We start from the raw sequence: 26,642 nt of genomic DNA on the forward strand, positions 1-26,642 counted from the left end.
AAACACACTGCTAAAGCAACACTTGAGAGGTTTAAAGCGGAGTTTCGCGAAAAAAAAAAAAAATTAGATGTCAGCAGCTGCTGACTTTTAAAATAAGGACATTTACCTGTCCTGGGGTCCAGCGATGTCGGCACCTGAGACCGAACCGTCCCTCGGTCCTCGGGTGCTGCCGCTGCCATTCTCACTGAGGGAATCAGGAAGTGAAGTGTTGTGGCTTCACTGCCCGGTTCCCTACTGCGCATGCGCGAGTCGCGCTGCGCGTCTATACTGGTCCCCGTTGTGTTGTGGGAACTGTGTATTTCCCACAACACAATGGGGGTGGGCGGGGAGTCTGCGGCTAGCTGCGGCTAGCTATACCCGGAAGTGGGTTCAGATACCTGTATTATACAGGTATCTGCACCCCCCTCCCCCCTGAAAGGTGCCAATTGTGACACCGGAGGGGGGGAGGAATCCGATGAGCGGAAGTTCCACTTTAGGGTGGAACTCCGCTTTAAGGGGAACCATGGAAATTTGTTGGAATGGCCTAGTCAAAGCCCAGACCTCAATCCAATAGAAAATCTGTGGTCAGACTTAAAGATTGCTGTTCACAAGTACAAACCATCCAACTTGAAGGAGCTGAGGCAGTTTTGCAAGGAGGAATGGGCAAAAATCCCAGTGGTAAGATGTGGCAAGCTCATAGAGACTTATCCAAAGCGACTTGGAGCTGTGATAGCCGCAAAAGGTGGCTCTACAAAGTATTGACTTTAGGGGGTGAATAGTTTTGCACATTGACTTTTTCTGTTATTTTGTCCTATTTGTTGTTTGCTTCACAAAAAAATAAATAAATAAAAACACCTTCAAAGTTGTGGGCATGTTCTGTAAATGAAATGATGCAAATCCTCAAACAATCCATGTTAATTCCAGGCTGTGAGGCAACAAAAACACGAAAAATGCCAAGGGGGGTGAATACTTTTGCGAGGCACTGTAAGTAAGATGGAATCTGAGCTATTTTTGTGGTTGTAGTTCATACCAAGGGTGGTCTCATTTAAGACCAATTTTGCATTATGATAGGGAAAAGAGTTTTTCCTTGGTTAGAGAATTATTATGGCCTTTTCGCCCTGGTTTTTTTTTTTTTCTTTTTCCCATTTAACCCATGAATCTGTGGTGTCCCCAGGTCCGTTTTCTATATATGTGGAAGGTGGGATAGTCATGGCATCGGGATCCCTTGTAATATAAGAATATCTTTTATATACATATTTTTATACAAATATATATATATATTTATTGTGTATGTTTAATTTATGTAATTTTATGTTTAATGCACAGTATGATTTATTAATTTGGTATTATGTTTAGCATATGTTGATTTACCACACTGGGATGAGGTAGTAAAAAAAAAAATATTGCATAGCTCCCAACTGTCCCCGATTTCGAGGGACTGTCCCTGTTTTGGAGCAATGTTCCTCTGTCCCTCTTTCCCCCCTTTTCTCCCCTTATTTGTCCCTCATTTTGGTCTGATTTATATAGTTGTATATAAAATGCACTTTTTATCTTTCAAAAAGTGTTTGCCAGAGCTAAACTTTTCATCCAAATTCTAAATTGCTGCATTTTTAAATGTTAAAAACCAATATAAAGGAATAGTAATGGTTAAAAAAAAACCCTTGTGGATTTAATTAACCTTTTTTTTTCTTAGTTAATTCTCCTTTAAGGGGGTGTGGCAAGGGGCGTGTCTTATGCCAACATACATTTGTTAGTAGGTGTCCCTCATTCCTATCTCAAATTGTTGGGAGGTGTGATATTGCTGAATATATGTGAGTTCATGCTAGCTAAATTGTATTATATAGGGCTATGTTATGATGGAGTAGGTATTAGTCCCCTGTAGTTAACCGTGGGTCTCTATGGATATCTAGCTGTGGGGATCAGAGCTATTAGATTACATTGAGCCTATGGACGATAGAGTGTCCTCAGGCTACAAGAAAATGGTCAACGACATATTATTTAACAGATGTTCTGACCGTCCAATCACAATCCCCCTGAGGAAGAGACGTTGCATCCCTGTATCGACTTGTGTTAGGGAAGGGGACAGGACGGTGCAGGAGACAGCTGGTCTGTCCCAAGGCGGAGGAACATACAATCTCACACGATTCCAGTGTTTCATGCCCTTTACAGAGTGGTGCATTGAAGCACCTGTTCCATGCGAGTACCCCGGACTGGGGCTTTTGTTTAATAACTATATATATTAAACAGTAGCACACTATCCAGCCTTTTTTTGTTACCCTACATGTATATGGAGAAAGTGTTATTGGACAGCTCAGGATCCTACAGCATTCACAGAACCCAGAGGTGGTTCAAATGCGTGTTTTGACGCAACTTAAAACGGAGTTCCACCTAAAAGTGGAACTTCCGCTTATTGTACTCCTCCCCCCTCCGGTGACACATTTAGCACCTTTTTTGGGGGGGGGGGGGGACACAGGATACCTGTCTTTCACAGGTATACAAATAGAAATCAATCTAAAGTCCTGCTATATGAATATATGATTAACAGGACAAGTCCAATGATGTAAATCAATCCTTATAAATAGCAGGCAGGGTCCGCCACAGACAAGTGGTAGTTCACAAGTGGACACTGATGATACAAGCAGGTGTATGGAACATCCAGAGTGATATGTCATCCAATCAATGATAAGAATATATACTCTTACCGTAACGGGTGGACCTGAATGTCAGCGAGTCGGTAAGGCATGGGTGTCCCGATCAACGATCAAAGAGGCCCAGGAAACTCCGGAAGCAACTCAGAAGGATCTTGTAGGTGACAGCAAAACTGGAAGGCTGGTGAACAAATTGGATAGCCAAAAAAGCTCACATCCGAGGAGTATATAGAGAAAAAATCCCTCTAATAGTGGAGGTCAAAATAGCGGGTTTTTGTTTAAAAAAAACAATAAACATAAATAAAATGTAATCACAAGATAAATACAATGTGGGGAGCAATTTTATCTTGTGATCACATTTTATTTATTTTTGTTGGTTTGTTTACACACACAAATCCCCGTGCTGGCGCTCGTGCACGCCCTCTGTCAGCTCTTAAAGAAACCCCATACGGGGTTTCGCGCAGGGGAGCCATTCTGCCCCCGTAAATACACGTGAGCCGGTCGGGAACCGGTTAATCAATTCTGGTGTGTTTACTTCTTCTTTAATGTCATTTGGAGGAAAGGGAACAAAACGTATGAACCTAGGGTGTCAGATGGCAGAGGACTCACAGGGTCAGGGCAACCAGGGGTGTACTGCTTTATCTTGCGACCCTCGAGGGCAGTGCTACAAGAGCATGCATTAACTACTTAAGGACTGGGCCTATTTTTCAGACTTTTTTATTTTTATTCAAAAAAGTATTTTTTCCCCAAAAATTGTGCTTGCCATTTTATTCTCTAAGGCAGGGATTTCCAAACTATGGCCCTCCAGTTGTTCAGGAACTACAATTCCCATCATGCCTTGTCATGTCTGTGAATATCAGAGTTTTACAATGCCTCATGGGATGTGTAGTTCCACAACAGCTGGAGAGCCATAGTTTGGAGATCCCTGCCTTAGAGAATAAAATGGCAAGCACAATTTTTGGGGAAAAAATACTTTTTTGAATAAAAATAAAAAAGACAACAGTAAAGTTAGCTCAATTTTTTTTTATATTGTGAAAGATAATGTTACACCGGCGATACCTCACATGTGTGGTTTGAACACCGTTTTCATTTGCTTTCGCTTCTGCGTGGGAGCTCTGCGGGACGGGGCGCTTTAAATATATATTTTTTTTATTTTCTTATTTATTTTACTCATTATTTTTAATTTTTACACTGTCCTTTTTAAAAATAATTTCCTGACAGACTCCATGGCAGCAACGTGTGGGTTAGCCCCGCCTCCATAACTACCCAATAGGACCCCTCTCCCATAAATCTTTGCTCTAGGCTGCTATCCATGTTCCCTTTTTGTCCTCCTCCGTAGGACCAAGTTTAGTTTTTCTACCTGAAGATGACTCCCCTGGGATCAGAATCAGCTGAGTGCCAAGTTATGTTCCTCCGATAGGCCCTGGCTGTTAAGCAGGATATGGAGTGTATTGCAGAGTAACACTGAAGATTTGGAAACCTGTTTATCTGAGTGCGCACGGTCTGTTTGCCTGTTGTTATCAGGCGGCCATTATCTGCTAAAATTCTGGTGTGTATCGGTTCCCTCGGCCCAGGTGATCGTAGGTGGAGTGGTGAGTCTATCTATATGCATGGCAGCAGTGTTTGTATGTTGTATTGTACCTTGCTTCCTTGTTTTTCCTTTGCCGGTGTTTCCTATGCATGGCGCTGGCTCTTCTTGCGTTCCAGCAGCCGCTCTCTCTTACTTCTGGGTACTGGCGTGTGCTCTGCACACGCGCGGACCCGATACGAAGATGAGGCATGGTTCAAATCCGGAACAAATCCGTCGGACCGACGGAACAAATCTGTCGGATAATTCGGCCGTGTGTGGGCTTCATCGGACCTGCAGCGGACCTTTTCTGTCAAAAATGTGAGGGACTTTAGATTTAGAACATGTTTTAAATCTTTCCGACGGATTTGAGTCTGGTCGAAAAATCAGTTCGTCTGTATGCTAGTCCGACGGACAAAAACCGATGCTAGGGCAGCTACTGGCTATGAACTTTCTTATTCTAGTCCGGTCGTACGTCATCATGGTCAAATCCGTCGGACTTTGGTGTGATTGTGTGTAGACAAGTCCGATTCGACGGAAGTCCGTAGAAAGTCCGTTTTAAAGCCTGACGTGATTCAGTGCTAGCACGTACAAGGGAAGGCACCCCCCATCGGACCTATACATCTGAAGGGTCCCTAATAGGAGCCCACTACTACGGGTTTGCTACTGGACATTGATCCTTCCGGCACACAGCCGGTATGCAAATGGTTCATTTGAACGCTCCATACCTTAGTCGGCTCATCTATTATACCTTTTGAGTCATTCCTTTTGAATTCATATATGTACAAAATATCTACAACTCTCAAACCCCTGATGAGGGTACTAGAATACCGGAGACGCGCCGGGTATTAGGGTACACTACCCCTGTGAGAGTACTTCTATTTTTTGTCATCTTACATATACTATCTATTTTGATTGTTGTATCTATTATGGAATGATTTTTTATCTTGTTTGTCATAGGCGCTTGTACGTCTTTTTTTAAAATATATCAATAAAATTTATATTTTTTTTACCTTACGAGTTGGTGGCCTGCTAATATCCCAAACATGGGGGGATTTCTTTTTTATGGTTTATTCTGATAGGGATGAGACCACCATACTCGACAGTTGCCATGACGGAAGCCCCTTGTCTTGTCTAGACGTGATTCAGTCCGTCGAAAGTCTGGTCGTGTGTACACGGCATAAGAGGTATCTCCAGTGAAATGGCTAAAGATTCTCTTATCCAGATGATCAGGCTGGTGACTGCCTTTCTTGGGGAGGTTTCTATTGATGTCATCCACCTGATGACATCAATATGTTATGTTGGCGGCTGTTTCAGCACGTCGTGCCTTATGGCTCCGTCCATGGTTGGCGGATCAGGCTTCCAAACAAGCTTGGTGCCGAATTCCCTTTGAGGGAACTTCACTTTTTGGCAACAAGCTTGATAGTGCCATAACCCGGGCCATAGGTGGTAAGTCTGGTTTCCTCCCTCAAGACCTTCGCCTACAGAATCAGAAACGCTCATTCCCAAGAAGACAAAATTCTGATTGCGCTAGGGAATGCGCAGTTACAGACCTGGTTGGGAGTTTTCAAGGTCCTGGAAGTCCAGGCAGTCCTCTTTCAAAAAACCCACAAAAGGTGGTTCCTCCAGCAACCAGGATTCCTTTTGAGATTGGGCTCGCTCAGGTAGGCCAGGTGGGGGCTCATCTTCTCCACTTCCGGCATGTCTGGGTGGCCTCAATCTGGGATTACTGGACTGTCAAGACGGTCTCCTCCGGTCACACATGGGTCTTCAACAGTACCCCAAGACTCAGATTCATTCCTACAACTCTTCCAGGTTCAGAAGAGAAAAAGCAGGACCTGTTAGCTTACGTGAATTGTTTATTAGATCAAGGCGCAGCCATCCCTGTTCCAAAAACAAACGAGGCAAAGGCATGTATTCTCCTCTGTTCATGATACAAAAGAAAAACGGCACATGGAGACCAGTCATAGACTTGACCCATCTCAATTTCTTTATCCGGAAAGAAAAATTCAAAATGGAAACCTTACTTACAATTCAACAGACAGTACATCCAGGAGACTGGTTGATATCAATCGATCTAAAAGATGCCTACTTTCACGTTCCGGTGGCAGCTCAGTAATGCTCAGGTTGGACAATACAAGTGTGGTAGCCTACGTAAGGAAGCAGGGCGGAACTCGCAGCTGGTCCCTGATACAGGAAGTGGAACCAATAATGAGCTGGGCTCAGAAGAACTTTTCCAACATCTCTGTGCTTTACATTCCAGGGATTCAGAATGTACAGGCGGACTTCCTTTCTTGAGTTCAAATAAACAACAACGAGTGGTCTCCACAGAGAGGTGTTCGAATGGCTTCTGACCCTGGAAGTGTCTCCAGAGGTCAATAAATTTGCTTCCCCATGCACTCACAAAATGCCCAAATACTATTCGAGGTTCAGAGACCCTCAGGCGTATGGGATAGATGCTCTCACGGATCAGTGGAGGTTTCAAAAAGTCTATGCCTTTCCTCCGGTACCGGTAATTCTCCAGAGGCTCAGAACAGGGAAGGTGGAAGTCATAGCAGTGATTCCTTTCTGGCCCAACAGGCCTTGGTTCCCTCTTTTGACACTCCTCAGTTATCAAGACCCAGTTCCCCTACCTCTCAGACTGGATCTACTGTTTCAAGGCACAACATTACACCCGTGTCCATCTTACCTACACCTCAGGGTTTGGTTCTTGAGAGGGGAAGGCTCGAAGCTCTAGGTTGCCCTGAAGAAGCTGTTCCGACCCTTCTTATTGCCAGAAGAAAAAGTACTAATAGGGTATGTGAACGTATATGGTCTAGATTCAATGATCATATGTCTTCCAGTCTTAATCCTTGTAGCACCCCAGCAGTTCAAGACATCCTTATTTTTCTACAATCAGAAATTGACCTGTCTCTGGCAGTCAGCTCACTGCGGGTGCAAGTATCAGCCATCTCGGCCTTCACAGGAGTTTCATGGGCAAATCATTCTCTTTTCCGTCAGTTCTTCAAAGGAGCCATCAGGCTCAGGCCTCAAAGGAAACCTAGGTTCCCCAATAGGACCTCCCTCTTGTTTTGGATTTTCTCTCCAATCTCGGATGAGATTCTGACAAACCTCTTTCAATAAGACCTCACACTCAAGACTACTTTTCTGGTAGCTGTGACTTCAGCCAAAAGAGTGTCCGAAATTAGAAATTTAAGTTCAGAGGAGCCCTTTCTGTCTTTTTTTCCGGACAGAGCAGTGTTGATTCCCATGTTAGGGTTGAACCCTAAAGTGACCTCAGTCTTCCATGAAAATCAAGAGATTGTGCTTCCCACTTTTAGGTCAACAGATAATCAGGATGTATACCCTCTTGAAGTGGGCCACACTCTGAAACAATACCTGGAGGTCACGGCTCCCTTCAGACAATCCGAGTTTCTCTTTGTCCTTCTCCATGGTAAAAACAAAGGAATGCGGGCTTCGGTTAGATCAATTTCTTCCTGGATTGTACAGACCATTCAAAGGGCGTACAGGGCAAAGGGCTTAGCTCCTCCTGAGGCAGTGACGGCTCATTCGACTCGGAGCATCTCGACCTCTTGGGCAGCTTTTCGGCATGTCGCTCCTGAAATCGTCTGTAGAGCGGCCTCTTGGTCTTCTATTAACACATTTGTTTCTCACTACTGTGTTGAACCAGCCGCTTTGTCATCCATTAGTTTTGGTGTACAAGTATTGTCGGTTGACAATGTTAAATACATTTTGGTTTCTTTGCTCAACATTTTGCACATTTTGCCCACCCGTGGGTGTATGGCGAGTTATTTCCCACACGTTGCTGCCATGGAGTCTGTCAGGAAAACTTCCTATCACATACTTACCGTAATTTTCCTTTCCTGATCCATGGCAGCAGGAGTTCCCACCCAAATGTCTGGAGTAGGCTAGTTATGGAACATGCATAGCAGCCTAGAGCAAAAATTTATGGGAGAGGGGTCCTATTGGGTATTTATGGAGGCGGGGCTAACCCACACGTCCTCTATCAGGAAAAGAAAATTACGGTAAGTATTTAATAGGAAATTTTCCATTTTTTTGGGTCACTTTTATTCCTATTACAAGGAATGTAAACATCCCTTGTAATAGAAAAAAGCATGACAGGACCTCTTAAATATGAGATCTGGGGTCAAAAAGACCTCAGATCTCACATTTACACTAAAATGCAATAAAAATTAATAAATGTCAATTTTTTTTTTTTTTTGTAAAAAAAAAAAAAAAAAAAAAAAAAAAAAAAAAAATTCCCCTTTTAAGTCCATTAGGTGGAAGTGATGTTTGACGTTGCTTCCGTCATCCAATGGTATGGAGCCAAGTGGGGGCCATCTTTCCCTCACTTGGCTCCAGGCTGTTGAGGGGAAAGGACCCGATTGTGTCTGCCGCTACCGACGGATCCGGTAAGCGGTGGCCCTCTCCCACCGCCCCGATAAAAGTGATCTTGCGGCGAATCTGCTGCAGAGACCACTTTTATCTGCCATTGAAGAGGATACCGGGGTTATGGTCCCTTCACTCATCTGCCCTTCATCTATCCATTAGAATAAATGTATACTTTCTATTCTAAAGTATTAACAGCGCTTATGATGAATGTTCATTCATGCTAATGATTTATCATTATGTGCTATATCCATCCTATGTTCAACATTAAGCTCATATGTTATTACACTCTACCAGTCCTCCTAGCAGTTGTCATAAATCAATGAGAAATGTTAATTCTTATACAGGTTTAGCACTGATGTAGGTGCAAAAATACAATTAAAATATGACAGTTAAAAATCAAATGAGATTCAAATGAATAGTAAGCAGTTCCAGGTGCTCAAGATCGAATAAAAAGTGCAGCGTGCTGGATAAGCATCAGAAAGTGAGAAGTTCCATATTAGAGTGAGATGACGACAGCGGGAGAAGGCTCCTCATATGTACTGTTCTTTAGGATGATATAGGATGATATACCTCCACCGTATCACCTCGTGGTCAGCCCCTTTTGTATAAATGCTTACCAGAATGATGGATTTCGTACAGCCTGTGATCTCCTTTATTGCAATGATCCCCTCTGGAACAGCAGCTGATCACACTCCGTCATACTCCGGATAATCACTTAACACCACGGCATCATGTAAAACAATCAGCCGTTGTTCTATTGCTTTTTATTATTACTCGTAATCCTGATGATACTGACAATATATATTTATCCCACATATAAGATAGATAAGGGTTACAGAAGTGTAACTAACTGCTGTGGATAGAGAAAGAACCATTGTGGATGGATGGGATGCTGCGCTTCAGCTCCTGACCGTCAACAAAGGGGCGAGAATCTATTCAATGACGCTCGTGATGACGATTCTGATTGAACCCGCCTTTGTTACTATTTAAAGCGTAGAGTCATGTTGCGTGGCCACGCCCTCTGAAGACGTAATGACGAAACGCGCCAGGCGTGACCACGCGACCCTACAGCTTCACACATCAAGCATCATCCCGGGACTCATCGAGGTGGGCGGTACGCCAGCACTCCAACCAGCGGTGAGCAGACGTGACAGGCTGTTTTTTAACTTGGAATACTGCAAACATATTTCTGTATTGGGGGAGACACTTTTGAAATAAACATTATCACACTATGGAGAGTCTCCCCTATTGTTTTACATGATGCCATGGTGTTAAGTGATTATCCGGAGTATGACGGAGTGTGATCAGCTGCTGTTCCAGAGCAGATCATTGCAAAAAAGGAGATCACAGGCTGTACTAAATCCATCGTTCTGCTAAGCATTTATACAAAAGGGGCTGACCGCGAGGTGATACGGTGGAGGTATATCATCCTGTATCATCCTAAGGACAGTACATATGATATATCATCCTATATCATCCTAAGGACAGTACATATGATATATCATCCTAAGGACAGTACATATGATATATCATCCTAAGGACAGTACATATGATATATCATCCTAAGGACAGTACATATGATTGAGTATAGAAGTCTTCTCCTGCTGTCGTCATCTCACTCTAATATGGGACTTTCTGATGCTTATCCAGCACGCTTCACTTTTTATTCGATCTTTAGCACCTGGAACTGCTTACTATTCGTTTGAATCTCATTTGATTTTTAACTGTCATATTTTAATTGTATTTTTGCACCTACATCGGTGCTAAACCTGTATAAGAATTAAAGTGGATGTAAATCCCAAATTTTTTTTTATTTTTTAAGTCCTAATGTAGAGTATAAGATTTCCTATCATTTGAGCCCAGTCTTGCCACAAAGAGTTAATCCATCTCTGAGCAATCCTCTTTTATTGTTCAGTGAGATAAAACTTGACAAACAGAGAAAAACTTTGTCAAATCCTCCCCCTTGCTGTGAGTGACAGGTGATTTACATATCTCGTGCACTAGCCTAAGACATACATTATTTTTTAATTCCCCCCACTCCTTTCTTCAGAAGCTCTGCAAGGATTGGCTGTTCCACACCTCAGCATGATTTGGCATGCTGAAGTCATGTGGTTACTTTCCTGTCTTTTCACTGGATGTTAGAGATCATAGCAGAGTGTAAGAAATACACAGGAGAAAATGAATATTGACAAGGGGAGTGTAGAGGTGGGCGGGGAGTCTACTGACATCACGACTCCTCCCACCGAGCTCCAGACAACAGACCCCGCCCACAGAATCTGCAGTTTTTCGGGTCTCATAACAGACAGAGGGGAGACATTTGACAGGTAAAGATACAAGCAGGAGACATGTATATCCTTATAGATAACCCCTATGGCAGGAGTTTAGAAAGGATGACATTGGGTTTACATCCACTTTAACATTTCTCATTGATTTATGTCACAACTGCTAGGAGGACTGGTAGAGTGTAATAACATATGAGCTTAATGTTGAACATAGGATGGATATAGCACATAATGATAAATCATTAGCATGAACGAACATTCATCATAAGCGCTGTTAATACTTTTGTGTTTTAAGAAAGTATACATTTATTTTTAACTCAGTTTTTAGAATATAACGGCAGCTACAAGTGTGTCAAACTCTTTGTATCCATTTAAGCGCTAGGATCAAAGTGATTTTTCACGTTTTGATATTGTCCATTGTATCCATTAGAATACATCATGTGCTGTGGAGACTCTTCAAAGTTAGAGTTGGGGTCTGCAGGATACAGGGTGCCTTGCTGTAGCTTACGCATGTATTTGCAAATTTGTGCAACTAAACCCCTGTCTTTAACGCATACTGTTAGGCAGGTTAGTTCGGTTGGTCGGAGGCTGCTTGGTAAGTTGAGCTTGGAAATTCTTTGGTTTTATTTTACATGGTAGCTATTAGGGATGCAAAGGATCGTCATCGATCCGTGATCCGATCCGCGGAGGTTGATCCGATCCGCGGAGGTTGATCCGTACGGGACACCTCTGTGGCCTCGGCCATAGGAAAGGCCGCGGCTTTGGCCTAGCTGCAGGGCGGCGGCCATCTTGGTACACCCAGCGGCCGTTTAGCACGTCGAATGACGGAGCGATCACTTGTAACAAACCGGCGTCATGTCATGACGCCGGTTCCTCTCTCTCTCCCCTCTGTGTACTGATCTGTACAGTGGAGGGGAGAGATCGGATGGCAGCAGTGCCAATACTCTGCAATGCCCTGCCACAATACCCTGCTGCAATGCCCTGCCAATACCCTGCCAATGCCCTGCCAATACCCTGCCAATAGGGAGATTGTGGATATTACTGTGGGGGAGATTTTTTTTTTTTTTTGTTGATCCGAAAATGATCCGAACCGTGACTCTTGATCCGAGGAACGATCCGAACCGTGAGTTTTTTGATCCGTTGCACCCCTAGTAGCTATCTGCTGCCATAACAACGGTAATCCACTTCAAACATCCGCCGTATTACGACGAGGGTTCGGTCCGCAAGTGGTTAAGGTAAATAAAAAACTATTGCTTCGAATTACCACTTTAAAGCGGAGTTGGTCCCCAAAAGTGGAAGTTCCACTTGAAGAACTCCTCACACCCTTCTATGCTACATTTGGCATGTCATTTTTTTTTGGAGGGGGGGAATAGGGTACCTGGTTTTGACAGGTACTCAGCTCCCACTTCCGCTCAGGTCGCCTAGGTGACTTCTCCTCTCCCCCTCCACTCCGTGCAATCTTCTGGGACACAATAACAGGTCCCAGAAGATTGGCTGGCCATTCAGGACGTGCAGCGCGACTTGGGCATGCACACCCGGCTGAGAAGCCTCAAGCTGCCACAGGCTGGTGCCCACGCTAGTCATGCCGGTGCCACGGAGAGGAGAGGGAGAAGAGCGAGGCTTCGGGCGGCCACATCGCTGGACTGTGGGACAGGTGAGGGTGTGTTTTTTAAAAGTCAGAAGATACACTTTTTGTAGCTGCTCTCTTTTAATAAACACGAAAACGGCTGAAACTCCGCTTTAGGGCACCTAAATAGCAGTACTGGACATTCAGTCATTGTGCTTTCCTTGTTATTGTCCTCCATGGCCTCTTAGCTTGTCCCTTCCTCTAACCTTTATTTCTTTTTTTTTTTATTACAAAAGTTTTTATTGAAAGATCATAGAAAAACAATCAATATGTCAGGCAAATTCCAATATTCAGAATAAGGTATAACAGTTTCAGGCATAGTGAGATGTAGAGATCAAGTAAAAGAAAAATGATCAACTTTAAATACATATTCAGTTACCCGGGCAATTTTGTGACAACAGTTTGAACATTTGACAGAAATATCTCTAGAAACAGTGCTAGGTCATAAAAATGAAGTTTCCCAATGTTTCCATTTATTATCGTGAATACGCATAGTATCATACAATGTGTGGTGAATGCGTTCGGATAGTTTTGACTGTTTCCATTCTGGTTAGCACTTGTGACCAGGATAGGGCTGAACGCCAATTTAGTGCTATTACCCAGTGTATGGCCACAAAAAGCGTGACCTTTATTTCTAATCTCATTTTAGCATAACCCCCTACGTTAATCTGTTCCTTAACCCATAACCACACTTCCCTCTTGGTAACCCCCAAACTTGAGGTATCATCTGACCTTTCTTGGTGGACATCTTACTGGGCTGATACTTTGGTGTTGATTAGTACCAGTCTTGGCTATGAATGGCACAGATTTGTGGAGGTGACACCAAGGAGTACGAGTCTGTATAATTGTGGCTATAAACAGTAATATTTCTTTAAACATTGATATACCAATAAAATGACACCCTCATGAAGGTACTGGTCTACCCTCATAATTATGGGGCAGATATCCATCCAATTCTGATCTCATCTCATTATACAAATACATAAGTGGTCCATACAGTGAACTTGGTGTTGAGTTATTCACTTTAAGGTCATCACAGAAGACAAGGGGGCACAGTTTACGTCTGGAGAAAAAGAGATTCCATCTCCAAATACGGAAGGGTTTCTTCACAGTAATTTTCAGCTACAAAAGTCCGACAGCCCGTCTGACAGACTTTCGACAGTCTTTTGACGGACTTTTGGCGGACTTTTAACAGACTTTCTAATGACCGGACTTGCCTACACACGATCACACCAAAGTCTGGCGGATTTGTACGTGATGACGTACACCGGACTAAAATAAGGAAGTTGATAGCCAGTAGCCAATAGCTGCCCTAGCGTCGGTTTTTGCCCGTTGGACTAGCATACAGACGAGCGGATTTCTGGGTCCAGCGGAGTTACGACGTAAAGATTCGAAGCATGTTCCAAATCTAAAGTCCGTCAGATTTGCGACTGGAAAAGTCTGCTGAAGGTCCGGTGAAGCCCACACACGATCGGATTGTTCGCCGGATTTGGTCCGTCGGACAAGTCCGGTCGAAAAGTCTGACCGTGTGTACGCGGCATAAGACCTGTGAAAATGTGAAAAAGACTCCCTCCAGAGGTAGTTCTGGACAGCTCAGTAGATTCCTATAAGAAAGTCCTGGATTCTTTCCTAAATGTACAGAATATAACTGGGTACTGACATTTTATAGGTAAAGTTGATCCAGGGAAAATCCGATTGCCTCTCGGGGGATCAGGAAGGAATTTTTTCCTCTGCTGTAGCAAATTGGATCATGCTTTGCTGGGGTTTTTCGCCTTCCTATGTGTCAGCTGTGGGTATACAATTGTGTATATGGGATTGTATGATTTTTTTTTTTTTTTTTTATTGGTTGAACTACATGGACTTGTGTCTTTTTTCAACCAGACTAACTATGTAACTATACTGCCAGGCAGCCAATCACACCAGCAGGACGATCGGGTCCACCTGTCCGTTCTTCAGGTGGACCCGATTGGACTACCCATTGTTCTCTATGTGGCGGTGGAAGTCAGCGGACATGCATCCGATAAAAACAGACGGATGAAGATACGTTCGCCATCCATCCAGCAGATCGGATTGGATGACAATCGGATGAAAACGGATACGCAGTCCATTTCCATCCGACCGGTCCATAGAGAACAGCGGGCTGTGTCTGCGGACATGGACCTGTCATCCGCCTGCTCAGCGGGGATCAGCAGAGAGATCTACTGCTGAGCAGGACAGATTCCGCCCCGTGAGAAAGGGGCCTAAGATGGGGGAAAATCCCCATTATTGATTCCGTTCATCACACTGCATATAAGTTTATTGTTGTTTTTGGTTCTTCCAGGTGAAGTCATTTTGGGTCATCTGATGTCATGGGGACCTCCTCCTCCACATCCTACTCTCCACAAGGTACGATCGCTTATACTGTCATTCCTTTCCAAAATTTTCTTCCATCTCACATCTCCGGAGATTGTAATTATTGTAGATTATAGGACAATTTACTTATCCATAACCTGTACATTTCCTGTACACATCTGGTTGGTCTACACATTATAATTAACCACTTCTCGCCCGGCCTATAGCAGAATGACGGCCGGGCAGAGGGGGTTCTGTTCTCCTGACTGGACGTCATACGAAGTCTTTCAGTATAACAAGCCGGCGTGCGCCCGTTGGGGGCGCGGGAATCGGTGGGGAGGTGGGTCACTCTGACACACCGCATCTCCGATTGTGGTAAGGAGCCTCTGACGTCGGCTCTTTATCTGTGATTGGCCACAGCTGATCATGTGGTAATCACAGCGTGAACAGGGAAGGGCCAGTAATCGTCTTTCCTCGGTACGCGCTGATAGGGAGAGCTAATCACCAGCTCTCCTGTCAGGGGGGGGGGGAGTGTGCGCTGATAATCAGCACATTGAGTGTCAGTGCAGTCCCCATCAGAGGTAACCACCACAACGCCAATCGGTGCCTGTCAGTACCTCCTCATCAGTGCTGCCTATCAGTGCAGCCTATCAGTGCCCATCAGTTCCGCTTATCAGTGGCATCAGTGTCGCCTATCAGTGCCCATTAGTGCTGCACATCAGTGTAGCCTATCGGTGCTCATCAGTGCCGCCTATCAGTGCCCATCAATTCTACATATTAGTGCCTCCTCATCAGTGCCGCCTCATCAGTGCCCATTAGTGAAGAAGAAAACAGAAACTAAAAAAACTTTTTTTCACCTCCGAGGAAAAGGGTGGTATGTGCAGCCTGTCACCTCCCTTGTGTGAGCACTTCCTGTCACCTCCGGAGGGTGTGGGGGTGTGCAGCTTGTCACATCCGGGCCAACCCGGCTTTCATCCCTCCTCTTCTCTTCTCCCCCTTCCTCTCCATAGGTAAGGTGACCACAGAGAGGGAAGGGAGTAGTGGTGCTAAGCGAGCAGGCGCTCTCTGGTGGTGGGAAGGTGGCAGTGCAGGTTGTGCTGGCTAGCTTGCCTGCCGCCCACCCTCAGCTGCATGGTCCGGTCCCCAACAGTCCGCAGCCCGGGGGTTGAGGACCCCTGATGTAGATTATCACAGGGAAGCCAATCTCTCCATAGGCCAATGTAGGATATTTTCCATTTCCTTATATATGCTTCTTATAAGACCACCAGCCGCCAACACAGGCCTGTTTGCTGTCACTTGTCACAAACCGTCCAATCAGGATTAATGTTTATGGTTGCCTGTTGTACTCTTTGCAGGATCGGCTCCTAGTATTCTGGGTAAGAGGAAACAAAACCCCAGGGATCTTATCCTCTATTATCTGAAGGATCTGGAAGAAAGTGACTTCATGGGATTTAGGAACAAATTGTCTGATTTCTCCTATGGAGATGAACGTCCCATCCCCCGAGGAAGACTAGAGAATGCGAACAGGATCACCACCAAGGATCTCCTGATAGACACATATGGAGGAGAAGGGGCTCTGGATGTCACAATTGAAGTCTTTACTCTGATCGGTCTGATGGGACCAGCAAATGACCTCCAGGAGAGGAGAGTACAGAGTGGTGAGTTCTCATCTATAATGACATTTCCTAACAATTCCTGATAAATATCTGTGAGGAAGAACTAGGAATGTGATGCAGGGAGAGCCAGTAATACACAAGTAGAGCTGCATTATTTACAAGGTAATCTAGGCAGGAGCCCGGGGCCCACTGAATGTCCAGGGGGGCCCAGCTTACATCCTTCATTCTCCAGTAGTAAACCATAGTATAAGACTGAGCACTTGTAAGCAGACTAAGGAGTTTGTAATCTGTTTGCGTATCGAAAGTAAAGGCTTGAAACTCAGAACTGGGTGGGAGATTTGCTGGTTGGTGTCTGATGGGCCATAACAGTACAGACAATGCAAATGGTTCTGCTTTCTGTGCCAGTTGCATCTCCTATTCATATCAGTCTAAGGGATGAGGTGGACCAAACCTGCCCCCTTGCTTAACCACTTCAGCCCCGGAAGAATTTACCCCCCTTCCTGACCAGAGCACTTTTTGCGATTTGGCACTGCGTCGCTTTAACTGACAATTGCGCGGTCGTGCGACGTTGTACCCGAACAAAATTGATGTCCTTTTTTTCCCCACAAATAGAGCTTTCTTTTGGTGGTATTTGATCACCTCTGGGATTTTTATTTTTTGCGCTATAAACAAAAGAAGAGCGACAATTTTGAAAAAAAAAGCAATATTTTTTACTTTTTGCTATAATATCCCCCAAAAATATATAAAAAAAACCAGTTTTTCTCAGTTTAGGCCGATTTATGTATTCTTCTACATATTTTATATATTGGTTTGTGCAAAAGTTATAGCGTTTACAAAATAGGGGATAGTTTTATGGCATTATTATTAATTTTTTTTTTTTTTACTAGTAATGGCGACGATCAGCGATTTTTACCGTGACTGCGACATTATGGCGGACACATTGGACAGTTGATGCTATTTTGGGACCATTGTCATGTATACAGCGATCAGTGCTATAAAAATGCATTGATTACTGTGTAAATGACACTGGCAGGCAAGGAGTTAAACACTAGGTGGCGATCAAGGGGTTAGGTGTGTCCTAGGGAGGTGTTCTAACTGTGGGGGGCTGGGCTACCAGTAACATGACACTGATCACTGCTCCCGATGACAGGGAGAAGTAGTTCACTGTCCTGTCACTAGGCAGAACAGGGAAATGCCTTGTTTACATAGGCATCTCTCTGTTCTGCCGCTCTATGAGACGATCGCGGGACACCGGCGGACATCGAGTCCGCGGGTCCCCTGGGCACGGTCACAGAGCTTGCGGCAGGGGCACGCGCCACCACCAGCAAATTCAACTGGACGTACAGATACGTCCCTTTGCGCAGCCGTGTCATTCTGCCGACATAAATCCCACAGGTGGAGGTCGGCAAGTGGTTAAGGCAGTCTTTACTGAGGTTGTATTAAGAACAAAATAAATTTGGGTAACAAACGTGTGAATCAAGGAAAAGTTTACAGATTTCCGGAACAAACTAACCAGAAAGTAACCATTCTCTAAAATGCTTGTGGTCAGTCACTGTAGCACAATGACCTCACAGTGACAATCAACATGTCAAGTAGTGTAAAACAATTGCAGCTGTTTGCCTACCTGTCACATACATAAATGGTGGAGGAGCAGGGCCGTCTTTGATATTGACTGAACCCTGGGCAAACATTTTCTTGGGCCACCTCTTCCATGCAACTTTGTTCTCCACCTGCTTTGAGACATACAATAAATAGCAGCTAGACTTAAAATCAGTTTGCTGAATCAGATTAGGCAGCGATTGCTTGCCAGAGGTTACTGTACATCATTACTGCTCACTGACTGGCTGCTAGAGGTTACTGGACATCTATACCACTCACTAATAGGTTGCTAGAGGTTACTGCACATCATTACTGCTCACTGACTGGCTGCTAGAGTTTACTGGACATCTATACCACTCACTAATAGGTTTCTAGAGGTTACTGCACATTATTACTGCTCACTGATTGGTTCCTAGAGGTTACTGCATATCCTTAACGCTCAATGATTGCTCGCAAGAGGTTAGTGCACAGCATTACTGCTCACTGATTGGTTGCTAAAGGTTACAGCACATCATCTCCTCACTGCCTGCACACCATGGAATGGGGATGGTGAAGGGACCCATCAATAGACAGAAAACTCCTAGGAATCCTAGGACTCCCGGATCAGTGGCAATGCTGGGGGAGGGGGGTTGATAAGTGGCAATGCCAGGGGGTTGATGGGATTATTGGCAGTGGTGGGGGGATGGGATTAGTTAGGAGGCAGTCCACTGTGGCAAATTCGGAATCATGTAGAGCAAAGCTGGAAATCTTTGGCAAGTATATAGTGGGGGATTCTACCAATGTAATAGGGGATTTACACTGACCATCAATGTGAGGGGGAATTTGCGCCACCCATCAATAGAAAAGAGGGATTTCTTTACTGACACCAATGTAATAAGAGCATTTACACCAACCACCAGTGTAAGGGGGAATATACAATGGCCTCCAGAGTAGCTCTAACAATTCTCTATAAGCATTGGAAAATAGAAGGTGGAGGACTATCCAACGCCCAAGCTTATTATCAAGCGTCTTTGCTGGACCAAGCGAAATATTGGTTCTCTTGCCAAGAGGACAATCTATGCTCTCACATTGAATGTGATATCACACCGGGACACGACCTGATGGCACTGTATATGGCCTCTTCTATCCATCACAAGCCCTTTACTCCACCCTACCCTACCATACAAGCAACACTAACAGCCTGGTCGTTATTGATTAGAAGTCAGTTCCCTAATGAAATACTCTTTAAACTTAATATACCCCTAACAACCTATGAATATCTTACACACAATTTTTCCACACATCACTGGAAACAAAAAGGCATCCACTTCTCTACGGAAGATATAGTGAACCCAACTGTCCTAGATATCCTTAGGATTCAACAAATTAATCACTACACACAAAAACACCCACTCCCGAATATGAAAATCCCACTTTCCATTTGAAATTATCTACTGAACAAACACAAATCCAGTACTAAAGGCATATCATTGTGCTATAAATATTGTAACTTCCATACCTCCCACGTTAAACTACCAACGATGGATAAATGGGAAACAGAACTGCAAATGTCTTTTCACTTTACCACAGTGGCTACTAGCAATAAAGAACATTAGCACCTCTTCAGCATGTGTTGACCACTGGGACAACTCACATAAAATGCTCCACAGGTGGTACTTGACTCCCATGTGTCTACATACTATAGCCCCCACACTATCACCACTATGTTGGAGAGAATGCCATCACGAGGGCAACCTCCTACATGTCATGTGGCATTGTAAAGCCCTACACACCTTCTGGAAGGATGTATTCTCCCTATTATCGAAAACCACCGATAGTATATGTACACCCTCTCCAGCACTAGCTTTACTAAGCCTAGGGATAGAACCTTTTCCCACCCTACAGGGGAAAATGATGGTACACATTCTGTTTGCAGCAGGTATCTCTATAGCGAAAAAATGGAAGTCAACTACTCCCCCCAACATTAGCGAAGTTCTTGCCAGAGTGAAATGACAAAGCCTTATGGAAAAAAATGTTAGTGCATAAGGAAGGCAGGATACATACCTATCTTAAGTATTGGGACAGTTGGTTAACTATCCAAGATAACCTCTAGTGTTGAGTTTGATAATACTTATGTAGCGCTGGTAGATTTATGATCTACCATCTGATAGGTAAATTTAGTGAATTGCTCGTTATAGGAAGTTAGATTTGCCTCTGTTCCAGCTTGGCTGACGTTGCGTGTGGTTCCACACTGTGCCGGTGGGTGTCGTTGTCACCATCGTGGGTGTTGGAAAAGCAACGTGTTAAAGCGGATGAGTGCTCCTCTGTCCCGGAGACAACTCGGTGGAGGTGGTCCTCAGAGTTGCATTCTGAGAGAGGGTATTTATGGGACAGACGCCATGTTTAGGGGTTTGTTTTCAGCCACCTGCTGGCCCTCCTGGCCGACAGGTATGTGTTAGAGTACCACCTCGTGGTCCTCCGTTCCGGAGGCCCTCGTCGCTGCGGCTCATGGGTGGGCCCAGAAGCCTGTCTGGGGCCTACCACAGCAGCCGAGGAATGATCCTGAGCTGTCTATCCAGAGTGAAGAAGCTGGACAACCGAGGAGATCCCAGGGAAGGTCCCGTCATGGAAGGCTCATGCAGAGTGCTGGTCTGGAGAGGGGCCTGGTGACTCGGTTGGAGGACGTATCCTGAAGTAGTCTTATTGCATGGTACTGCCGGGTTGGCTTAGAGGTCCAAGTACTGTGTCTGACATTCATCGCGAACCAATACATCCTGTGGCAGAGGATCGTACGGGTTTATTTCAAGCAAGTCTGTGCCAGAGACTTTTGTTCGTGCTACGTACTGGCTGCTAGGCAAGTGAGAGAGGCCTATCCAGGCGAGCAAAGATTGAATCCCACAAAAAGGGGATTGCATTCAATTACAGTATTCAACTTTAAAGGATGTTCTAAAGAAAGGTATTTGAGCTTCCCTGCAGTTTTCCTCCTGCCTCTTTCCTGCTACTTCCTTTGTTACTTGGTTCAATAAAGCATTTAAAACGTACTCAAGTGTTGGTGCTTTTATCGTCCAGAGGTAAACTCAAGGGAACCCTAGACCCGGTGCCAGTGAAACAGAGGTGTCGAGAGTGAAGGTAACAGCCTGCGTAAACCAGCAGCTCCACCGAGAGTTAGTGCTACACTTACAACACTCAATTATTGAAAAGTACAGCGCATCTAGGGTGATATAGCAGTAGCAGTGCAAAGGGACTAATGGCTTTGGCTATACACATGAAGAATTACTATGTTTGATATTAAGATTTAGTATAAGCAATTTGATTTTCAGCTAGTACATGCTAAGAAGTGTAATGCCCCGTACACACGGTCGGACTTTGTTCGGATATTCGACAACAAAATCCTAGGATTTTTTCAGACGGATGTTGGCTCAAACTTGTCTTGCATACACACGGTCACACAAAGTTGTCGGAAAATCTATATCGTTCTAAACGCGGTGACGTAAAACACATACGTCGGGACTTTAAACGGGGCAGTGGCCAATAGCTTTCATCTCTTTATTTATTCTGAGCATGCGTGGCACTTTGTCCGTCGGATTTGTGTACACACGATCGGAATTTCCGACAACGGATTTTGTTGTCGGAAAATTTTATATCCTGCTCTCAAACTTTGTGTGTCGGAAAATCCAATGGAAAATGTGTGATGGAGCCTACACACGGTCGGAATTTCCGACAACAAAGTCCTATCACACATTTTCCTTCGGAAAATCCGACCGCGTGTACGGGGCATTAGAGTTAGTATTACTTGGTTTCGGAACAACGGTATTGGTTGTACTGCATGATCTATTTAGAGTGACCGCCTTCCGGGTCGTAAACGCAGTTCCTAAGAGTGTAACTGGCTAGCCTGCTCACAGTATGCTCCCAAACGGGGTGACAGGCTTCTCCATCAATTTCCGAAGACTCAACCTGTTTTATTGGGAACCCTGACATACCATATGGTCTCAACTGTTGATGTAACGAACCAAGGATGCTCAGTTTACTTTTACTTTTTGCTCCATGTAATCTGTATTCTTTTCTTTTCTGTACAACTACTTTGTATACAACTACTCTGTATGTCTTATATACCATGAAAATTTAATAAAAATTTCATAGAAAAAAATAAATAAATAATAATGCAACTCCAATTTGATCTGCCATATATTTAAATGGTTTTAGTAATGTACCGTATATACTCGAGTATAAGTCGTTCCGAGTATAAGTCGAGGCCCTAATTTACCACAAAAAAATGGGAAAAACTTAGTGACCCGAGTATAAGACGAGGGTGAGAAATGCACAGCTACTGTAAGTGGAAAAGAGGGTCAACAATGCCCATTTGCAGCATCACTGTGCCCATTTGCAGCCATAGGTCCCCTGAACTTCAAACTCGGTAGTTCCTAGATGCCCCCTAGCTGCAGCCAAAATTTGGGGTCTCTGAACCCAAAGGGTCCCGAAATGACATTGCTGCAGATGGACACAGTTGACGAATTTGGGGCCCCGTATCTCGGGGCCACTTAGTGCTAAGAACCCCAAATTTGGTGTTCAAACCTAGTGGAACTAGCACCATAAAATTTCCTGGGGTTTCTAGCACCAAGTGGCCCCGAGATACAGGGCCCCAAATATCAGTTCAGAAAATGTCAAGCACTTTTTTGCAGCAGAGAATGACATTTTCCGAATCGGTTTTGGGGCCCCGAATCTCAGGGCCACATAGTGCTAGGAACTTCAGCTTTCGATATGTTGTGGTACCAGTTCCACTGGGTTTGCACACCAAATTTGGGGTTCCTAGCACCAAGTGGCCCTGAGATACGGGGCCCCAAATTCGGTTCGGAAAATGAAATTTTTTGCTGCAGAAAAGTGCTTGACTCGAGTATAAGTCGAGGGGGGCACTTTCAGCACAAAAAAAGTGCTGAAAAATTCGACTTATACTCGAGTATATACGGTATATGCAAAAACAATTCATATACCAAAAAGGTATACATGAAAAGATTAATATAGAAAATTAATACTTTACCGATGGTCTATGAAACTTTGGTTTTGAGAAGTATCAGTCCCAAAGGACTTCTTCCAGCCTCCTACATCTTTGTGCCTTTCAAGATCTCCCAGTCTCTCTCCAGATTTCCTTTATGATCTTAGCCTCCCTAGCCTCTTCTATGTGTAACCACTTTTATCCCACCCAAAAAAGTGGGTGTGTGTGTCACTACTATGTAATTGATGATGTAAGATGACGGGCTGTTTCCATGTTACTATGACAACCGCCTCTGGCGGCCATCTTGGACTCTTTAATATTTTCCCCTCTAGGGACAGTGTTGTATTAGAATTGACTATATTTAATAATCGAATAACCTTCTGACCTCGGCTTAGCAGAAACTATAAATGATCAAAAACTGTCGAAAACCTGTCATTCTCTCTAGCCACCCCGGCTCCTCTTTAAATATATGTGTATGAGAAAATATACCCCACAACTGGGGTTGTAAATGCCATGAAAGCAAAGTCATGATTCTAACGATAAGCATAACAGTTATTTATGAATATTCTCATTAATAGGATACCATGTTTGCAACCTTTATCGTAATAATATATACCTGTGTGTGTGTGTGTGTGTATGTATATGTGTGTGTGTATATATATATATATATATATATATATATATATATATATATATATATATATATATATATATATATGCATTAATGGGTTTTATGAATATCCAAACAACACATTATGAAAGAAAAATTATAATAAAATGCATAACCCAATATATATATGACATTATTCGCTTACTTATATATAAAAAACACTTCAATATAATAATACCACATAACTTTGTTTCATATGTTACTTGTACTTGAGTAATATTATAATACTGTTCATTTGGTCGTATTTGAATAAGCCCCCTTCTCTCCTTCATGCAAAGAAAATGTAGTTCTGTGAGCTCATCTGAAATATGAGTCTCTTACCATTTTCTTATCTTTAAAGTCTGACCGAGAAATTACAATTTTAAGAGAACTTAACATAATACAATTAAAACTTTCTATTGAGAGTTCCTCAGTTTCAACGACAATGAACTAAAGTTGACCTCTTTAAAAAAAAAAAAATCTCCTTTACACAAGATGGCTTTGGGTTTGCTTATAGCATATATAGGAAAAACATACAATATACAGGCCTTTTTAAATTCTTTTAACCCCAATAGTCCTGATATAACCTAACCCTGCTTTACACTTCTCCACAAACTTAACCCTGACCTGTCTGGTGTGTTCCTCGGCCTTCATGATGCTGTTTGTTCACTAAGGTTCTCCAACAAACCTCAGAGGGCTTCACAGAACAGCTGTATTTATACTGAGATTAAATTACACACAGGTGGAGTCTATTTACTAATTATGTGACTTCTGAAGGCAATTAAGCCACTAGATTTTAGTTAGGGGTATCAGAGTAAAGGGGGCTGAATACAAATGTATACCACATTGTTCACATATTTATTTGTAAAAAAAATTGAAAAACATTTATCATTTTCCTTCCACTTCACAATTATGTGCCACTTTGTGTTGGTCTATCACATAAAATCCCAATAAAATGCATTTACGTTTTTAGTTGTAACATGACAAAGTGTGGGGAATTTCAAGGGGTATGAATACTTTTTCAAGGCACTGTATCTCACAGAGCTTCCACATCTGTGGCTGTATTCCTTCCTCATTCATGCTGCTCAGTGTTCAGCCTTAGGTCCGATAAATCCACCTAAACCCCCATAATAGAGAGGAGCTGAGGTTCCATATTTTATGTTTAGCCATTAACAGCTGGTAAAAGCCTGCGAGGAGAACTGAGAAACTTCTGACCCCCCCAACATGTTCTCATATCATTGCAATATATGGGATGTGTCCAGACAACCAATGACATTACTTATCACCTGCAGGCAGAAATAAGAGAAGGAGAGGCTCCAATCTCCAGAGGGTTGGTGGGAATATGGGAAATTCCATGTTTGTCAGGACTAAATATGGTCGGATTTCAAGAGAAAGATGTTGTGCTACACATAACCCACTTCTTGTGCAATATAAAAAAAATACATATATGTTTTTTTTTTTTTTTTCAGCCAAACTGAGGAAGACCCATTACAAAAGATTAACAGGTTAGTAAGACATTCATATCTGATATAAAATATCTTGTATTCATGGGCTAAACGTATAGTTCTGTATTAGGGTTAGGGCAACATTTTGGCTACTAGCCAAAATGGCTAGCACATTGGTGTAGTGGTTAGCACCTCCACCTAGCAGCAAATGGGTCACTGGTTCAAATCCCAACCACAGCACTACCTGTCTGGAGCTTGTATGTTCTCCCTGCAGTGCCGATCCTGACCTCCCTGGGGCCCTAAGCAAAATTTTGCTAAGGGGCCCTCTACCTGACCTGTGATGCCGTGAGCGATGTAAACAATTTGCCACTGCCACACAGTCACACCTGACAGTCCCCCCTACATCAGGGTCCTCAGAAAGCCCCTCCTTACATCAGGGTCCCCAGAGAGCACCCCTTGCATCAGTGTCCTCAGAGAGCCCCTCCTCACATCAGGGTCCCCAGAGAGCCTCCCTACTTACATCAGGGTCCCCAGAGAGTCTCCCCTTACATCAGGGTCCCCAGAGAGCCTCCCCTTACATCAGGGTCCCCAGAGAGACCCTCCTTACATCACGGTCCTCAGAGAGCCCCCCCTTACACCAGGGTCCCCAGAGAGCCCCTCCTTACACCAGGGTTCCAAGAGAGCCTCCCCTTACATTACTTTCCTCAGAGAGCCTTTCCTCTTACATTAGTGTGCCCAGAGAGCCCCTCCTTACACAGGGTCCCCAGAGAGCCCCCCCTCTTACATCAGTGTCCCCAGAGGGTCCCCTCTTACATCAGTGTCCCCAGAGGGTCCCCTCTTACATCAGTGTCCCCAGAGGGCCCCCTCTTACATCAGTTTCCCCAGAGGGCCCCTTCCTTACATTAGTGTCCCCAGAAAGCTCCCCCTCTTACATCAGGGTCCCCAAACAGCTGACCCCCCCCCCCCCCCCTTGCAGAGGTTCCCCTGTATCTGGCTTGTGGAGGTGGGAGGTGGCGATCGGCAGCTCTATGGTGTCCACAGGCAGGGGGATCTCCCTGGGGCTAGTAGTTCTATCTTCAAATGTATACAGCGGAGAGGGGAGGGGCCTCTGACTCGGCCATCAGCAACAGTGTTCAAGCAGAGTGAAAGTGAAACTGATACCTGCCAGGGTCAGAGGCCCCTCCCTTCTCCTCTCCACTGTATACACTGACACTCGAGAGAGTACTACAAGCCCCAGGGAGATCCCGCCCCACACACAGGCACCATGGAGCTGCCGATCGTCGCCTTTCACCTCCTCCCACCTCTCCCCACTGCACTATACACTACGCGCTATGACACGACGGGGAGGCAGGTCATCAAGTAATTTGCGGGGCCCAGCGTAGTGAGCATATAGCGCGGATCGGCTCTGTCTCCCTGTGCCTGTGTGGGTTTCCTCCGGGTACTCCGGTTTCCTCCCACACTCCAAAGACATGCTGGTAAGTTAATTGGATCCTGTCTAAATTGGCCCTAGTATGTGTATGTATGAATATGAGTTAGGG

General features: G+C 44.2%; 1 protein-coding gene across 2 annotated transcripts in view; it reads left to right on the forward strand.

Annotated features, from left to right (window-relative positions):
• Positions 1–26,642, forward strand: part of LOC141144047 (NACHT, LRR and PYD domains-containing protein 12-like) — a 202,045-nt gene that overhangs the window by 18,736 nt on the left and 156,667 nt on the right. For both annotated transcript variants that reach the window (XM_073629392.1, XM_073629391.1), the window contains exons 2-4: positions 14,816–14,880; positions 16,182–16,484; positions 25,129–25,164. In XM_073629392.1, coding sequence (XP_073485493.1) covers positions 14,844–14,880; positions 16,182–16,484; positions 25,129–25,164 — 376 coding nt within the window. In that variant the 5' untranslated portion in view covers positions 14,816–14,843. The remainder of the gene's footprint in view (positions 1–14,815; positions 14,881–16,181; positions 16,485–25,128; positions 25,165–26,642) is intronic.

Source organism: Aquarana catesbeiana, linkage group LG05, assembly GCF_042186555.1.
Source record: "Aquarana catesbeiana isolate 2022-GZ linkage group LG05, ASM4218655v1, whole genome shotgun sequence".
Taxonomy (NCBI): domain Eukaryota; kingdom Metazoa; phylum Chordata; class Amphibia; order Anura; family Ranidae; genus Aquarana; species Aquarana catesbeiana.